Here is an 18801-nt window from a genome sequence, read left to right as displayed (position 1 = left end):
AATTGAAGTTCAGTTTATGAACATTGATAACATAATTCACATAACAGATGTTACGCCACTCTTCCACCAAGGAACCTGCAAGTTCCCAGACATTTCTGGGGGGAATGACCCTAGCCCTCACCCTCCGATCAAACAGGTCCCGGACATGCTCAATGGGATTAAAATCCCGACTATTCGCTGGCCATGGCAGAACACTGACATTCCTGTCTTGCAGAAAATCACTCACAGAACGAGCAGTATGGCTGGTGGCATTCTCATGCTGGAGGGTCATGTCAGGATGAGCCTGCAGGAAGGATACCACATGAGGGAGGAGAATGTCTTCCCTGTAACGCAGAGCGTTGAGATTGCCTGCAATGACAACAAGGGAGTACTTCTCACGGTCCCCCTAATCTTTGTCGGCTGGGTAGTGATACAGTATGTGCGTAGGATACCTACTGTTTGTGTGTGAAGGTATGTGCGTAAGGAGCCAGTATAAAATGGATGGTTTTGTACAACGGGCTAGGACGTCCTCGTGAATAAACATGTTGGCTATTGTAGCTGGGACTGTCTGTTTCAGCTAAGTCCGATGATGTTGTGACACACAGCATGATGCTGTAACACACCGTCCCAGACCATGATGGACCCTCCACCTCCAAATCGATCCCGCTCCAGAGTACAGGCCTTGGTGTAACGCTTATTCCTTCGACGATAAACGTGAATCCGACCATCACCCCTGGTGAGACAAAACCTCTATTTGTCAGAGAAGAGTACTTTTTGCAGGTCCTGTCTGGTCCAGCGACAGTGGGTTTGTTTCCATAGGTGATGTTGTTGCCGGTGATGTCTGGTGAGGACCTGCCTTACAACAGGCCCTCAGTCCAGCCTCTCTCAGCCTATTGTGGACAGTCTGAGCACTGATGGAGGAATTGTGCGTTCCTGGTGTAACTTGGGCAGTTGTTGTTGCCATCCTGTACCTGTCCCGCAGGTGTGATGTTCGGATGTACCGATCCTGTGCAGGTGTTGTTACACGTGGTCTGCCACTGCGAGAATGATCAGCTGTCCGTCCTGTCTCCCTGTAGCGATGTCTTAGGCGCCTCACAGTACGGACATTGCAATTTATTGCCCTGGCCACATCTGCAGTCCTCGTGCCTCCTTTCAGCATGCCTAAGGCACATTCACGCAGATGAGCAGGGGCCCTGGGCATCTTTCTTTTGGTGTTTTTCAGAGTCAGTAAAAAGGCCTCGTTAGTGTCCTAAATTTTCACAACTGTGACCTTAATTGTAAGCTGTTAGTGTTTTAACTTAGGGACAGGCGTCCCACTAGCGGAGTGCGTGCAATTCAAATAAAAATTATGGATATTAAACATTTAGGTGTCTTATATCGGCGGAAAGCTTAAATTCTTGTTAATCTAACTGCACTGTCCGATTTACAGTAGCTATTACAACGAAAACATGCCATGAGATTGTTTGAGGACGATGCCCCACGTCAAAATATTATTCCACCGGTACAGGTTTCATACATTCACAAATAACGATTAAACATTCACTTACTTTTTGAAAATCTTCCTCTGATTTGTCATCCAAAGGTCCCAGCAATAACATGTATTGTCGTTTTGTTAGATTAAGTCCTTCTTTATATCCCAAAAAGTCAGTTTAGTTTGCACCATCGATTTGAGTAATCCTCTCGTTCAACGTGCAGAGAAAGCAATCCGAAAATCTACCCCTAAACTTTGTTTCAACAAGTCAAAATACGTTTCTATTTACTCCTCAGATGCCCTAAAATGTCATCAAACTATAATATTTCTTACGGAAAGAAGTTTGTAAACACAAATTTCCAAGACTGTGTCCCTGTAATAAAACTGATATTTCTTATTCGTTTTTGAAGTTACAAGCCTGAAACCGTGAACATAGACTGCTGACAGCCTGTGGAAGCCATTGGAATTTCATCCAAGGAGCTAATTTTCAATATGACCTTTTGCGTGCCTTTCTAAGAGGATGGTCTCTCAAAAAAAATCAGGTAGGTTTTTCTTTGGATTTTCTCCTACATTATTTTAACATTTCTACAAACTTCAAAGTGTTTTCTTTCCAATGGTACCAATTATATGCATATCCTGGATTCAGGGCCTGAGCAACAGGCAGTTTACTTTGGGCACGTCATTCAGGTGGAAATTGAGAAAAAAGGGGCCTAGCCCTAAGAAGTTTTAACGACCGTTCCACAGGTGCATGTTCATTAATTGTTTATGGTTCAATGAACAAGCATGGGAAACAGTGTTTATACACTTTACAATGAAGATCTGTGAAGTTATTTTGATTTTTACGAATGATCTTTGTAAGACAGGGTCCTGAAAAAGGGACGTTTCTTTTTTTGCCGAGTTTATGTTGCATCCCTCTGTCTCCCCTCTCTCTCTCTCTACTCTCTCTCTCTTGTCTCTTCTCTCCCTCTCTCTGTCTCCTCTCTATGTCCTCTCTCTCTCTACTATCTCTCTCTCTCTCTTTGTCTCTCTCTGTATCTCTATCTCTACTTTCTCTCCTGTGTCTAAAGTCTTGTTGTGTATTCACTGCATTCTAACACTGTCTCTGGGCTCCCTCTAGTGGTGAATTGTGACTGGTACACAGTTGATTACTTAGGTTGTATCAGCTAGTTTATTATTGCTAGTGAATTACAGCAATGTTTGAATATCCGAAAATAGGTGTACTGTAATGTACTGTATGTGTCTGTCGTTATAAGGAGTGCTTTCCTCTTGCTTAGCATGACAGTCAGAAGTGCATGATGCCTTGTAACAACCCACATGTGAACACTTTGGTGAGGACTGTATTTAGACCCAGTCACAGTCTCCTAAGCCCTTCACTAACACACACATTTTAAATACTTCATTTGAATCCACCATACAAATTTACAAAAGAAGGATCCAAACATTTCAAAGGTCCCTGTCTGCATGGCACTCCAGGGTACAGGAAGCACCTCCTTCTCCAAACAGCTAGGCTGCCCACGACAGCTGAAACAGAGCAGTACCTAGCCAATTGCATTGCTGTAGGTTTGTCAGCCCGCAATCTTGAGGCCACACACTGCAAGCCTGTGTACGTGGTCAAGACTGCCAAATATCAGCACCACCAGCTTGTACCTCCACCCAGGCTGTCCCAGCACCCCGAGGGGCTGGTACTGAAGCAGCGTGTCAGAAAAGGCTGCTCCATGTAGCCGTCCAATCAGCACCTCCCCCTGACCTCCCCACAAATATATCTGGTGTATTTGGTACACAGGAAAACACATCATCATCAACATCAAACCATCTTCCACTTACACAAGAATGTTTCTGCATCTGTGCTGTTGGTGAGACCACTTGTCTCAACTCGCTGGCTATCAGGTCAACAAGGCGGTCAACAAGGCGTGTATGAACAGCAGCCATTCACAACATGGGAAATGGACTCCATTACATTTGACTCGTGTAGAATACAACATGACTCATGGTTTGCATGGTACCAGAGTGCTACATTGTATTTTGTTGAAGGCACAGTTATGCCGAAACGTTGGCGATTTACCCAGTAAATACCTGGGAGTCTATAGTGTGTAAGACTCTTTATTTGTTTTATAGCTCATAGAACTTGCAGCCTCGCCTTAACAGCAAAGGTGAGAATGTCCTTGCCAACGGCAGCATCCTGGTACATGGAATGGGAGTGTTCAGCACAGTCCAGAGCAGTGAGTTTCCCCTGCAGCCTCAGGCCGGTCCAGTGTTGCAGGAGCTGCATCCGTCTGATACCGAGGAGTGTTGTCCTGCATGTAGGATGAGATGTTCCATCATGGGTGACAGAAGTCTCCACAACAACACCACGATCTGCCACAACTGCATCAGAGGCAGTCACTGGCTCAGTTTCCATATCAGTCCGTGTCCACCTGAGCTCCACTCCAGTCCTGTTCCACAGGTCGTTGATGTCCAGCCAGTCTGACCAGACTCCAAAGCCCGCAGCACGAGTGTCCAATTTTCCATTGGCCTTCCTCCTGAAGCCCAGGAAGTTGTCCTCAGTGTCCTTGGCCAGTGGAACCTTCCGAATCCGTAGGTCCAGAAGGAGGGAAGCTCTGGCTAACTCCTTAACTGTCACATCGTCACTGTTGAGCATGTTCAACAGGTGAGTCAGTCTGGTAGCAGTGTAAATCCACACAACATTCAGGACACCTAAACCCTCCTCTCTTTGGCTCAGGAAGTCAATGTCACATGTGGTGTGTTGAAGCAGAGCCACTCTCTCACCTCTTGAACAGTTCTGTTATTCATTTCCCTCAGAACCTTCTGTGGGAGAGGCACATTTGCAAGCAGATGTTGAATCTTTTCTAGGTGAAATGCTTACTTACAAGCCCTTAACCAACAATGCAGTTCAAGAAAGAGTTAAGAAAATATTTACTAAATAAACTAAAGTAAAAATAGTAAAATACAAATAAAAAGTAACACAATAAAATAACATTAACGAGGCTATATACAGGGGTACTGGTACCGAATCTCTGTGTGGAGGTTAGGGTTAGTCAAGTTATTTTGTACATGTACTGTAGGTAGGGGTAAAGTGACTATGCATAGATAATGAACAGCAAATAACAGCAGTGTAAAAACATATGGAAGGGAGGGGTCAATGTAAATAGTCCAGGTGGCCATTTGATTAATTGTTCAGCACTCTTATGCCTGGATGTAGAAGCTGTTATGGAGCCTTTTGGTCCTAGACTTTGCGCTCCGGTACCTCTTGAGAAAACAGCCTTTGACTTGGGTGACTGGAGTCTCTGACAATTCTTTGGGCCTTCCTCTGATACCACCGAGTGTATAGGTCCTGGATGGTAGGAAGCTTGGCCCCAGTGATGTACTGGGCCGTACTCACTACCCTCTGTAGTGCCTTATGGTCAGATGCCGAGCAGTTGCCATACCAGGCGGTGATGCAACCGGTCTTTACAGTCTCTTGAGGAGGAAAAGGTGTTGTCGTGATCTCTGTGGTAACTTGTATATGGATGATGATCTCTGTGGTAACTTGTATATGGATGTATGATCTCTGTGGTAACTTGTATATGGATGTATGATCTCTGTGGTAACTTGTATATGGATGTATGATCTCTGTGGTAACTTGTATATGGATGATGATCTCTGTGGTAACTTGTATATGGATGTATGATCTCTGTGGTAACTTGTATATGGATGATGATCTCTGTGGTAACTTGTATATGGATGATGATCTCTGTGGTAACTTGTATATGGATGTATGATCTCTGTGGTAACTTGTATATGGATGATGATCTCTGTGGTAACTTGTATATGGATGTATGATCTCTGTGGTAACTTGTATATGGATGTATGATCTCTGTGGTAACTTGTATATGGATGATGATCTCTGTGGTAACTTGTATATGGATGTATGATCTCTGTGGTAACTTGTATATGGATGATGATCTCTGTGGTAACTTGTATATGGATGTATGTTCTCTGTGGTAACTTGTATATGGATGTATGATCTCTGTGGTAACTTGTATATGGATGTATGATCTCTGTGGTAACTTGTATATGGATGATGATCTCTGGTAACTTGTATATGGATGTATGATCTCTGGTAACTTGTAAATGGATGTATGATCTCTCTGGTAACTTGTATATGGATGTATGATCTCTGTGGTAACTTGTATATGGATGTATGATCTCTGTGGTAACTTGTATATGGATGTATGATCTCTGTGGTAACTTGTATATGGATGTATGATCTCTGTGGTAACTTGTATATGGATGATGATCTCTGTGGTAACTTGTATATGGATGTATGATCTCTGGTAACTTGTATATGGATGTATGATCTCTGTGGTAACTTGTATATGGATGATGATCTCTGTGGTAACTTGTATATGGATGTATGATCTCTGGTAACTTGTAAATGGATGTATGATCTCTCTGGTAACTTGTATATGGATGTATGATCTCTGTGGTAACTTGTATATGGATGTATGATCTCTGTGGTAACTTGTATATGGATGTATGATCTCTGTGGTAACTTGTATATGGATGATGATCTCTGTGGTAACTTGTATATGGATGTATGATCTCTGTGGTAACTTGTATATGGATGTATGATCTCTGTGGTAACTTGTATATGGATGTATGATCTCTGTGGTAACTTGTATATGGATGTATGATCTCTGTGGTAACTTGTATATGGATGTATGATCTCTGTGGTAACTTGTATATGGATGTATGATCTCTGTGGTAACTTGTATATGGATGATGATCTCTGTGGTAACTGGTATCTGTACAGGGTGAACTGTAAACTAGTCCATAAAAAGGGGTTTTGTTGTCTTTAGGAATTCGGTCATATCTGCATTAGATCTCATCCCCCACACAAGCCTTTAGATGCTGTGACACCCTGTGGAGATTGGGCCTGGATGATCAGGTTACTGTAACTTGGTATCGTTTGATTGTTTTGATTTGAAAGAGTTACACCCTCAAATGTTCTAAATGGAATGAAATGCCTTTGATATGCGTCCTGCCCATAGAATAAGGTTGTATGAAATGCTTCTATTGTAAGCTACCCGGGGATTCAGCCTAAGTAGTTCTGTTATGTTCATGCTTTGTAACTCAAGGATCTTCATGCCTAGAATAATGCCTTTACCTTTATTTAAATAGGCAAGCTAATTAGGAACAAATTCTTATTTTCATTCACGGCCTAGGAACAGTGGGTTAACTGCCTTGTTCAGGGGCAGAACGACAGATTTTTACCTTGTCAGCTCGGGGATTCGATCTTGCAACCTTTCAGTTACTAGTCCAATGCTCTAACCACAAGGCTACCTGCTGCCCTGTTCATTTTACAATGTTAATACTTGCCTTGATAGATCTAAAATAGTTTTTGAACCCAGGGTTGGTGGTGTGTCCACCCTTCTCATCGTGACTGTCTTGCCGTCAGGACTATGAGAGCCGCTCCAGCTACATGGTGTCTCCGAATGGCGTGGTTTCTCCCAGCAGCCCCTGCTCTCCGCTTCTGACCCCGCTGGCGGCGCATCACTACCTCCAGCTCCTCCAACAGCAGATCCAGCAGCAGCAGCAACACACACAGGTGGCTGTCGCACAGGTGAGAGAGAGAGAGAGACACACACACACACACACACATACATTTATGACACACACAGTCTTGTACAGCTAACCTTGTGGGGACACACAATTCATTCAAAATCCTATTTTCCCTAACCCTAAACCTAACCTTAACCCAAAAATCTAGCCTTAACCCTGAACCCAACCCTAGCTCCTAAACCTAAACCTAACCCTAGCTCCTAACCCTAAACCTAATCCTAGCTCCTAACCCTAGCTCCTAACCCTAAACCTAACCTAACCCTAACACAAAACTAACCCTAGCTCCTAACCCTTAACACAAAACTAACCCTAACACAAAACTAACCCTAGCTCCTAACCCTAAACCTAACCCTAACCCTAACCCAAAACTAACCCTATAGCTCCTAACCCTAAACCTAACCCTAACCCTAACACAAAACTAACCCTAGCTCCTAACCCTAAACCTAACCCTAACACAAAACTAACCCTAGCTCCTAACACTAAACCTAACCCTAACACAAAACTAACCCTAGCTCCTAACCCTAAACCTAACCCTAACCCTAACACAAAACTAACCCTAGCTCCTAACCCTTAACAAAATTCTAACCCTAACACTTATTCTAACCTTAACACTAAACCCCCTAGAAACAGCATTTGACCTTGTGGGGACAAACAAAATGGCCCCACAAGAATAGTTAAACACGTCCACAGATGCAAACACACATACACATTTATGACACACACACACAGTCTTGTATAACTGACCTTGTGGACACACACAATTCAGTCCCATTCAAAATCCTATTTTCCATAACCCTAAACCTAACCTTAACCCAAAAACCTAGCTCCTAACCCTAACCCTAATCCTAGCTCCTAACCCTTAACCTAACACTAATTCTAACCTTAACCCTAAATCCTCTAGAAATGGCATTTGTGGGGGACAAACAAAATGTCGCCAGTTGGTTAAATTGTAGTTTTATTTTTTATTTTTTTACTATTCTAGTTGAACACGTCCACACACACACACACACACACACACACACACACACACACACACACACACACACACACCCCAAGCTGTTGTATATCTGTGGTCCAGATGTCTGGTCAGTGAGACACAGTTGTCCTCCTCAGGCATCAGTTGACCACCACACACTCTTTATCGGTTTCTACTGCGTTACATTCACTAGGTCATTCTGTACACCAGTCCAGTGGCTCAGGACATTGTGGTAGCAATGCCAGGGTGGTGAGTTCGATTCCCGCTGGTGTTGTCAGTATATAAATGTATGCACACATTGTTTTAAGTCGTATTGTATAAAAGCGTCTGCTAAATTGCATATATTGTACATACACGTGCAAAGGTTAATTAATTCATGCACATAATATAACCAGCCCTACCGTGTACATAATATAACCAGCCCTACAGTGCACATAATATAACCAGCCCTACAGTACACATAATATAACCAGCCCTACAGTACACATAATATAACCAGCCCTACAGTACACATAATATAACCAGCCCTACAGTGCACATAATATAACCAGCCCTACCGTGTACATAATATAACCAGCCCTACAGTGCACATAATATAACCAGCCCTATAGTGCACATAATATAACCAGCCCTACAGTGCACATAATATAACCAGCCCTACCGTGTACATAATATAACCAGCCCTACAGTGCACATAATATAACCAGCCCTACAGTACACATAATACAACAAGCCCTACAGTGCACATAATACAACCAGCCCTACCGTGCACACAATATAACCAGCCCTACAGTGCACATAATATAACCAGCCCTACAGTACACATAATACAACCAGCCCTACAGTGCACATAATATAACCAGCGCTACAGTGCACATAATATAACCAGCCCTACAGTGCACATAATATAACCAGCCCTACAGTGCACATAATATAACCAGCCCTACAGTGCCCTACAGTGCACATAATATAACCAGCCCTACAGTGCACATAATATAACCAGCCCTACAGTGCACATAATATAACCAGCCCTACAGTACACATAATATAACCAGCCCTACAGTACACATAATATAACCAGCCCTACAGTGCACATAATATAACCAGCCCTACAGTGCACATAATATAACCAGCCCTACAGTACACATAATATAACCAGCCCTACAGTACACATAATATAACCAGCCCTACAGTACACATAATATAACCAGCCCTACAGTGCACATAATATAACCAGCCCTACAGTACACATAATATAACCAGCCCTACAGTGCACATAATATAACCAGCCCTACCGTGCACATAATATAACCAGCCCTACAGTACACATAATATAACCAGCCCTACAGTGCACATAATATAACCAGCCCTACAGTGCACATAATATAACCAGCCCTACAGTGCACATAATATAACCAGCCCTACAGTGCACATAATATAACCAAGTCTTATTCAGTACTGTAGTACTGATGTGCAATGGGGGACTGACTGTCTGGCTTAATCACGGCATCATGTGCCTCATTTGGCACCATTGTCTGCATGTCTCTCTGCTGCATGACCACTAGGGAGCACTGCCATCACAGCTATGAAAGGATACACGTATTCATGTGCACTTACATGCACACATACACAACACAACACAATGGGGAGAGAGTGAATCAGTCTGCTATTGTTGTAGAAAATTAGTCTGGAAGGCACAACACAAACACAGAGTTATTTATATTTGTTATTTATTTTCCCAGTCGTTCCCAGAGGTTTGCAGATGCGCATCGTCAGACTATAATGAGCTCACTGTGAATTATATTAACAAATAATAGTGGGAACCTGTCATTCTTTTCAATTTCAGGTCCGGGAAATTCCATCTAATTAGATTTTCAACTGCAGTCTCTTGGATGATGTCTGGGAGGGGGGGGGGGGGTCGGGCTGTAGCATGAAGTAGAATTTTTCAAACAGAAAAAAAAACTCACTGACACACACTGTTATAAACACACACACACACACACACTACATACACACACTTCCTCACACTCCATCCACATCCCCATTATCATCAGTCCCACTAGGCACAGTTCTGATTCCTGATCCCCCCTCTTTCCTGCTCGTCTCCCCCACTCAGGTGCAGCTCCTGAAGGATCAGATGTCAGTGGAGACCGCAGCTCGTGTAGAGGCTCAGGCTCGTGTCCACCAGCTGCTACTACAGAACAGAGACCTGCTCCAGCACCTGTCCCTGCTGGTCACACAGCTCAAACACCTGGAGAGCAAGGCACCGGGACCGGGGGAGAGACAGGGTCACAGTAAGTCACCTGCACTAACTATACGAACCAGAACAATTATGTTGAATATACAGTACAGGTAAAACAGTCATTCTCCATTGAGCATGCTTGTTAATCCAGGACTTTATACAGTGGGGCAAAAAGTATTTAGTCAGCCACCAATTGTGCACGTTCTCCCACTTAAAAAGATGAGAGAGGCCTGGAATTTTCATCATAGGTACACTTCAACTATGACAGACAAAATGAGAAAAAAAAAAGTATTTGGTCAATAACAAAAGTTTATCTCAATACTTTGTTATATACCCTTTGTTGGCAATGACAGAGGTCAAACGTATTCTGTAAGTCTTCACAAGGTTTTCACACACTGTTGCTGGTATTTTGACCCATTCCACCATGCAGATCTCCTCTAGAGGGGTTATGTTTTGGGGCTGTTGCTGGTCAACACGGACTTTCAACTCCCTCCAAAGATTTTCTATGGGGTTGAGATCTGGAGACTGGCTAGGCCACTCCAGGACCTTGAAATGCTTCTTACGAAGCCACTCCTTCGTTGCGGTGTGTTTGGGATCATTGTCATGCTGAAAGACCCAGCCATGTTTCATCTTCAATGCCCTTGCTGATGAAAGGAGGTTTTCACTCAAAATCTCACAATACATGGCCCCATTCATTCTTTCCTTTACACGGATCAGTCGTCCTGGTCCCTTTGCAGAAAAACAGAAAAAACAGCCCCAAAGCATGATGTTTCCACCCCCATGCTTCCCAGTAGGTATGGTATTCTTTTGATGCAACTCAGCATTCTTTGTCCTCCAAACACGACGAGTTGAGTTTTTACCAAAAAGTTATATTTTGGTTTCATCTGACCATATGACAGTCTCCCAATCTTCTTCTGGATCATCCAAATGCTCTCTTGCAAACTTCAGACGGGCCTGGACATGTACTGGCTTAAGCAGGGGGACACGTCTGGCACTGAGTCCCTGGCGGCGTAGTGTGTTACTGATGGTAGGCTTTGTTACTTTGGTCCCAGCTCTCTGCAGGTCATTCACTAGGTCCCCCCGTGTGGTTCTGGGATTTTTGCTCACCGTTCTTGTGATCATTTTGACCCCACGGGGTGAGATCTTGCGTGGAGCCCCAGATCGAGGGAGATTTTCAGTGGTCTTGTATGTCTTCCATTTCCTAATAATTGCTCCCACAGTTGATTTCTTCAAACCAAGCTGCTTACCTATTGCAGATTCAGTCTTCCCAGCCTGGTGCAGGTCTACAATTTTGTTTCTGGTGTCCTTTGACAGCTCTTTGGTCTTGGCCATAGTGGAGTTTGGAGTGTGACTGTTTGAGGTTGTGGACAGGTGTCTTTTATACTGATAACAAGTTCAAACAGGTGCCATTAATACAGGTAATGAGTGGAGGACAGAAGAGCCTCTTAAAGAAGAAGTTACAGGTCTGTGAGAGCCAGAAATCTTGCTTGTTTGTAGGTGACCAAACCTGCACAATTGGTGGCTGACTAAATACTTTTTTGCCCCACTGTATGTGTCCAGGACACTGGCCCTGCATGTACAACAGTTCATCATCAAGGACAGATCACACTTACATACCAACATTTAGGAAATGCACATTGTTAAGCAAGCTAAGCATTCATAGACCCACATACGCACACACACCTACACACACGCATACACACACACACGCACATACAAACACATACGCACACGCGCATACAAACACATACACACACACACGCATACAAACACATATACACACACAATCGCATACAAACACACACACACGCATACAAACACACACACACGCATATAAACACATACACACACACACGCATACAAACACATATACACACACAATCCTATACAAACACATACACACACATACAAACACATAAACACGCATACAAACACATACATACACACACACATACAAACACATACATACACACACAAACACATACATACACACACACATACAAACACATACATACACATACAAACACATACACACACACAATCCTATACAAACACATACATACACAAACACATACATACACATACACACACATACAAACACATACACACACACAATCCTATACAAACACATACACACACATACAAACACATACATACACATACACACACATACAAACACATATACACACACAATCCTATACACACACATACACACACATACAAACACATACACACTTATACAAACACATACACACACATACATACACATACAAACACATACATACACATACAAACACATACACACACACAATCGCATACAAACACATACACACGCATACAAACACATACACACACACGCATACAAACACATACACACACATACAAACACATACACACACACGCATACACATACAAACACATACAAACACATACACACACATACAAACACATACACACACAATCCTATACAAACACATACACACACATACAAACACATACACACACATACAAACACATACACACACATACAAACACATACAAACACATACATACACATACAAACACATACACACACATACAAACACATACATGCACACACACATACAAACACATACACACACGCATACAAACACATACATACACACACACATACATACACATACACACACACATACAAACACATACATACACACGCATACAAACACATACATACACACACACATACAAACACATACATACACACACACATACAAACACATACATACACACGCATACAAACACATACACACACGCATATAAACACATACATACACACACACATACAAACACAGACACACATACACACACACACACACACACGCATACAAACACATACATACACACGCATATAAACACATACGCACACACGCATACAAACACATACACACGCATACAAACACATACATACACACACGCATACAAACACATACATACACACACGCATACAAACACATACACACACACGCATACAAACACATACACACACGCATACAAACACATACACACACACATATAAACACATACACACGCATACAAACACATACATACACACACGCATACAAACACATACATACACACACGCATACAAACACATACACACACACACGCATACAAACACATACACACATGCATACAAACACATACATACACACACACATACAAACACAGACACACATACACACACACACACACACGCATACAAACACATACAGACACACGCACACGCACACGCATACAAACACATACATACCCACACACACGCATATACAAACACACACACACGCATATGAACACACACACACACACACACGCATACAAACACATACATACACACGCATATAAACACATACACACACACGCATACAAACACATACACACACGCATACAAACACTTACATACACACACACATACAAACACAGACACACACACACGCATACAAACACATACATACACACACACACACATACAAACACACACACATGCATATGAACACACACACACACACGCATAGAAACACACACACACACGAAGGAGGAGTACAGTATGGGGGTGTAATTGTAAATGCTGTTAATGCAATAAAGAGTTGGCTTGAGGGGTGTGTGGGTAAGTGTGTGTGTGTGTGTGCGTGCGTGCGTCCGTCCGTCCGTCCGAAATTCACTTTTTGTCTCACACCAGCCAGCATATTTTACCTTCCAATAATAATAAATGTCCTTTTTGTGTCACATTTACATTCATCTCAGTACAGTTCATTGATAAGGTATTGTCTGTACAGCACCAAAAATGCCAAACAGTGAAATACCCTGATAAAATACAGGTCAAATAGATGCTGGTTCATTTTTGGCTGTGGCTAGATTTAATTTCGCAGCCTGAATACAACTGAAGAAGTCTTGAACTCAAATTTGTACTGAAGTATTTGCTATAAACATGAACTTAAGGATCAAACAAACAAGTACATTTGAAAGTTTTGTAAACCTATCAGATGCTTAATAATTTGAATCAACTTTAACCTCCTCATCAGACTCCTCACTCTGCTGCGTCACCCTCTTTGCACCCTCCATGATGGCACTGATGACGGGGCTTATGGGTGCCGCGTCTGCCTTTTCCACCGAATTGATGCCAACAAACTTTGACTCGATCTTGCCCTTGTGACAGAATCTGACATAAACTAACTCCTCCTCTTTCACAAAACTGTCTGTGGAGCCATCTGACATTATGGAGAGAAATGTTGTGTTTTTCAGATTCTCTCTGATGTTGTTTCTCTCCACCTCTGCAATATGGTGCAAAAACTATTTGCCCTGCTTCTTATTTCTGTATGTTGAGCCCACAGCGATGACTTTGTTTTTCATCTGAACTGCAAAAATCAAACATCATATTAATACTATAATATTTGAATGTACAATTATGTTATCCAATATAGCTGGCAGTTGATTGTGTTAAATTATCCTTCTACACTTTGTTTACTTAAGGATCAACACTATAAGGTCGGTAAAGTCAATTGTGTCACAATGCTTTAAAATGTTAACAGCATCTGGAGACAAACATTAAAATAGAATGTTACAGAGCCATGGAGATCCATGTCAGCGTCAGTAGGCCTATCATTTGGTTGTATTTATACACTATTTTGAGGTGAACCAAAGCTAATCAAGAGCTGAGAAATAACCTACAATACTGGACCACGTTTGTTAAATAGACTTGAAAAAAATAGCTACAAAAGTACTAGTCTAGCTACACGAGTAACAACTTTCACTTCCTCACACATCCACTCCAAGTCAGAAAGTGGTCTCGCCTTCTTGCCAATGGCACGTAGAGTCCTAAACAGTATCTGGACACAGACACACAGGCAATGTGACACTTGTTGTGTTCATGGTCACGAATGTTCTCCAGCTTCGTCGTTTTATTTCCGGTGACAAATGAGTTGTTTCTGCTTTTATCTTCAGCATACTGGTGACACCCAGAACAACTCATCACCACAGCCTCCGCATCATACTGTAGCCAGCCTCTTGAGACTCCTTTATCTTTAGCATACTGGTGACACACAGAACAACTCATCACCACAGCCTCCGCATCATACTGTAGCCAGCCTCTTGAGACTCCTTTATCTTTAGCATACTCGTGACACACAGAGCAACTCATCACCACAGCCTCAGCATCATACAGTGCCTTGCGAAAGTATTCGGCCCCCTTGAACTTTGCGACCTTTTGCCACATTTCAGGCTTCAAACATAAAGATATAAAACTGTATTTTTTTGTGAAGAATCAACAACAAGTGGGACACAATCATGAAGTGGAACGACATTTATTGGATATTTAAAACTTTTTTAACAAATCAAAAATTGAAAAATTGGGCGTGCAAAATTATTCAGCCCCCTTAAGTTAATACTTTGTAGCGCCACCTTTTGCTGCGATTACAGCTGTAAGTCGCTTGGGGTATGTCTCTATCAGTTTTGCACATCGAGAGACTGAAATTTTTTCCCATTCCTCCTTGCAAAACAGCTCGAGCTCAGTGAGGTTGGATGGAGAGCATTTGTGAACAGCAGTTTTCAGTTCTTTCCACAGATTCTCGATTGGATTCAGGTCTGGACTTTGACTTGGCCATTCTAACACCTGGATATGTTTATTTTTGAACCATTCCATTGTAGATTTTGCTTTATGTTTTGGATCATTGTCTTGTTGGAAGACAAATCTCCGTCCCAGTCTCAGGTCTTTTGCAGACTCCATCAGGTTTTCTTCCAGAATGGTCCTGTATTTGGCTCCATCCATCTTCCCATCAATTTTAACCATCTTCCCTGTCCCTGCTGAAGAAAAGCAGGCCCAAACCATGATGCTGCCACCACCATATTTGACAGTGGGGATGGTGTGTTCAGCTGTGTTGCTTTTACGCCAAACATAACGTTTTGCATTGTTGCCAAAAAGTTCAATTTTGGTTTCATCTGACCAGAGCACCTTCTTCCACATGTGTCTCCCAGGTGGCTTGTGGCAAACTTTAAACGACACTTTTTATGGATATCTTTAAGAAATGGCTTTCTTCTTGCCACTCTTCCATAAAGGCCAGATTTGTGCAATATACGACTGATTGTTGTCCTATGGACAGAGTCTCCCACCTCAGCTGTAGATCTCTGCAGTTCATCCAGAGTGATCATGGGCCTCTTGGCTGCATCTCTGATCAGTCTTCTCCTTGTATGAGCTGAAAGTTTAGAGGGACGGCCAGGTCTTGGTAGATTTGCAGTGGTCCGATACTCCTTCCATTTCAATATTATCGCTTGCACAGTGCTCCTTGGGATGTTTAAAGCTTGGGAAATCTTTTTGTATCCAAATCCGGCTTTAAACTTCTTCCAACAGTATCTCGGACCTGCCTGGTGTGTTCCTTGTTCTTCATGATGCTCTCTGCGCTTTTAACAGACCTCTGAGACTATCACAGTGCAGGTGCATTTATACGGAGACTTGATTACACACAGGTGGATTGTATTTATTATCATTAGTCATTTAGGTCAACATTGGATCATTCAGAGATCCTCACTGAACTTCTGGAGAGAGTTTGCTGCACAGAAAGTAAAGGGGCTGAAAAATTTTGCACGGCCAATTTTTCAGTTTTTGATTTGTTAAAAAAGTTTTAAATATCCAATAAATGTCGTTCCACTTCATGATTGTGTCCCACTTGTTGTTGATTCTTCACAAAAAAATACAGTTTTATATCTTTATGTTTGAAGCCTGAAATGTGGCAAAAGGTCGCAAAGTTCAAGGGGGCCGAATACTTTCGCAGGGCACTGTACTGTAGCCAGCCTCTTGAGACTCCTTTATCTCCAAACCATTTCTCACAAAACATTATTTTTTGTGTGATTCGTCCTCCTTTTCTTCGGTGGGTTTTCGTTTCAAAGGTTGGCTTACTCTGTGTAAATGTCACCACATAACAGCTATTTAATGAACGGTAGCTAGCAGCAGACCCATGGCAAGTGAGCGATGTCAAGTAGTTGATGTCCTGTACGGTAAACAGTGCCACGGAACTAGGAGCATTAGAGGCGGTCTGTGGTAAGCTGGAAAACATGAGTCATTTCCTCCTAGACATCAGGACAGATATTTTATTACATTACTACTTTGGTACAAACATTTACTCCCCAGTGTGGTGGATAGCCTTCTGAGATTCATCTCCAGTGTGGTGGATAGCCTTCTGAGATTCACCCTCTAGTGTGGTGGATAGCCTTCTGAGATTAATCTCCAGTGTGGTGTATAGCCTTCTGAGATTTACCCTCCAGTGTGGTGGATAGCCTTCTGAGATTTACCCTCCAGTGTGGTGGATAGCCTTCTGAGATTCACCCTCCAGTGTGGTGGATAGTCTTCTGAGATTTACCCTCCAGTGTGGTGGATAGCCTTCTGAGATACCCTCCAGTGTGGTGGATAGCCTTCTGAGATTCACCCTCTAGTGTGGCAGATAGCCTTCTGAGATTCATCTCCAGTGTGGTGGATAGCCTTCTGAGATTCACCCTCTAGTGTGGCAGATAGCCTTCTGAGATTCATCTCCAGTGTGGTGGATAGCCTTCTGAGATTCACCCTCTAGTGTGGTGGATAGCCTTCTGAGATTTACCCACCAGTGTGGTGTATAGCCTTCTGAGATTCATCTCCAGTGTGGTGTATAGCCTTCTGAGATTCATCTCCAGTGTGGTGGATAGCCTTCTGAGATTAATCTCCAGTGTGGTGGATAGCCTTCTGAGATTCATCTCCAGTGTGGTGGATAGCCTTCTGAGATTCATCTCCAGTGTGGTGGATAGCCTTCTGAGATTCACCCTCCAGTGTGGTGTATAGCCTTCTGAGATTCATCTCCAGTGTGGTGGATAGCCTTCTGAGATTCATCTCCAGTGTGGTGGATAGCCTTCTGAGATTCATCTCCAGTGTGGTGTATAGCCTTCTGAGATTTACCCTCCAGTGTGGTGGATAGCCTTCTGAGATTCATCTCCAGTGTGGTGGATAGCCTTCTGAGATTCATCTCCAGTGTGGTGTAAAGCCTTCTGAGATTTACCCTCTAGTGTGGTGGATAGCCTTCTGAGATTCATCTCCAGTGTGGTGTATAGCCTTCTGAGATTCATCTCTAGTGTGGTGGATAGCCTTCTGAGATTCATCTCCAGTGTGGTGGATAGCCTTCTGAGATTCATCTCCATTGTGGTGGATAGCCTTCTGAGATTTACCCTCCAGTGTGGTGGATAGCCTTCTGAGATTCATCTCCAGTGTGGTGGATAGCCTTCTGAGATTCATCTCCAGTGTGGTGGATAGCCTTCTGAGATTCATCTCCAGTGTGGTGTATAGCCTTCTGAGATTCATCTCCAGTGTGGTGGATAGCCTTCTGAGCTTCATCTCCAGTGTGGTGGATAGCCTTCTGTGATTCATCTCCAGTGTGGTGGATAGCCTTCTGTGATTTACCCACCAGTGTGGTGGATAGCCTTCTGAGATTCATCTCCAGTGTGGTGGATAGCCTTCTGAGATTCACCCTCTAGTGTGGTGGA

General features: G+C 42.8%; 1 protein-coding gene across 1 annotated transcript in view; it reads left to right on the top strand.

Annotated features, from left to right (window-relative positions):
• Window positions 1-18801, top strand: part of LOC139409865 (carboxyl-terminal PDZ ligand of neuronal nitric oxide synthase protein) — a 179406-nt gene that overhangs the window by 119224 nt on the left and 41381 nt on the right. Inside the window, exons 8-9 of the mRNA XM_071155252.1 lie at window positions 6888-7052; window positions 10144-10321. Of these exons, the coding sequence (XP_071011353.1) occupies window positions 6888-7052; window positions 10144-10321 (343 nt within the window). The remainder of the gene's footprint in view (window positions 1-6887; window positions 7053-10143; window positions 10322-18801) is intronic.

The sequence above is a fragment of the Oncorhynchus clarkii genome, chromosome 5, assembly GCF_045791955.1.
Source record: "Oncorhynchus clarkii lewisi isolate Uvic-CL-2024 chromosome 5, UVic_Ocla_1.0, whole genome shotgun sequence".
Lineage (NCBI taxonomy): Eukaryota > Metazoa > Chordata > Actinopteri > Salmoniformes > Salmonidae > Oncorhynchus > Oncorhynchus clarkii.
This window is presented reverse-complemented; position numbering and strand designations above follow the sequence as displayed.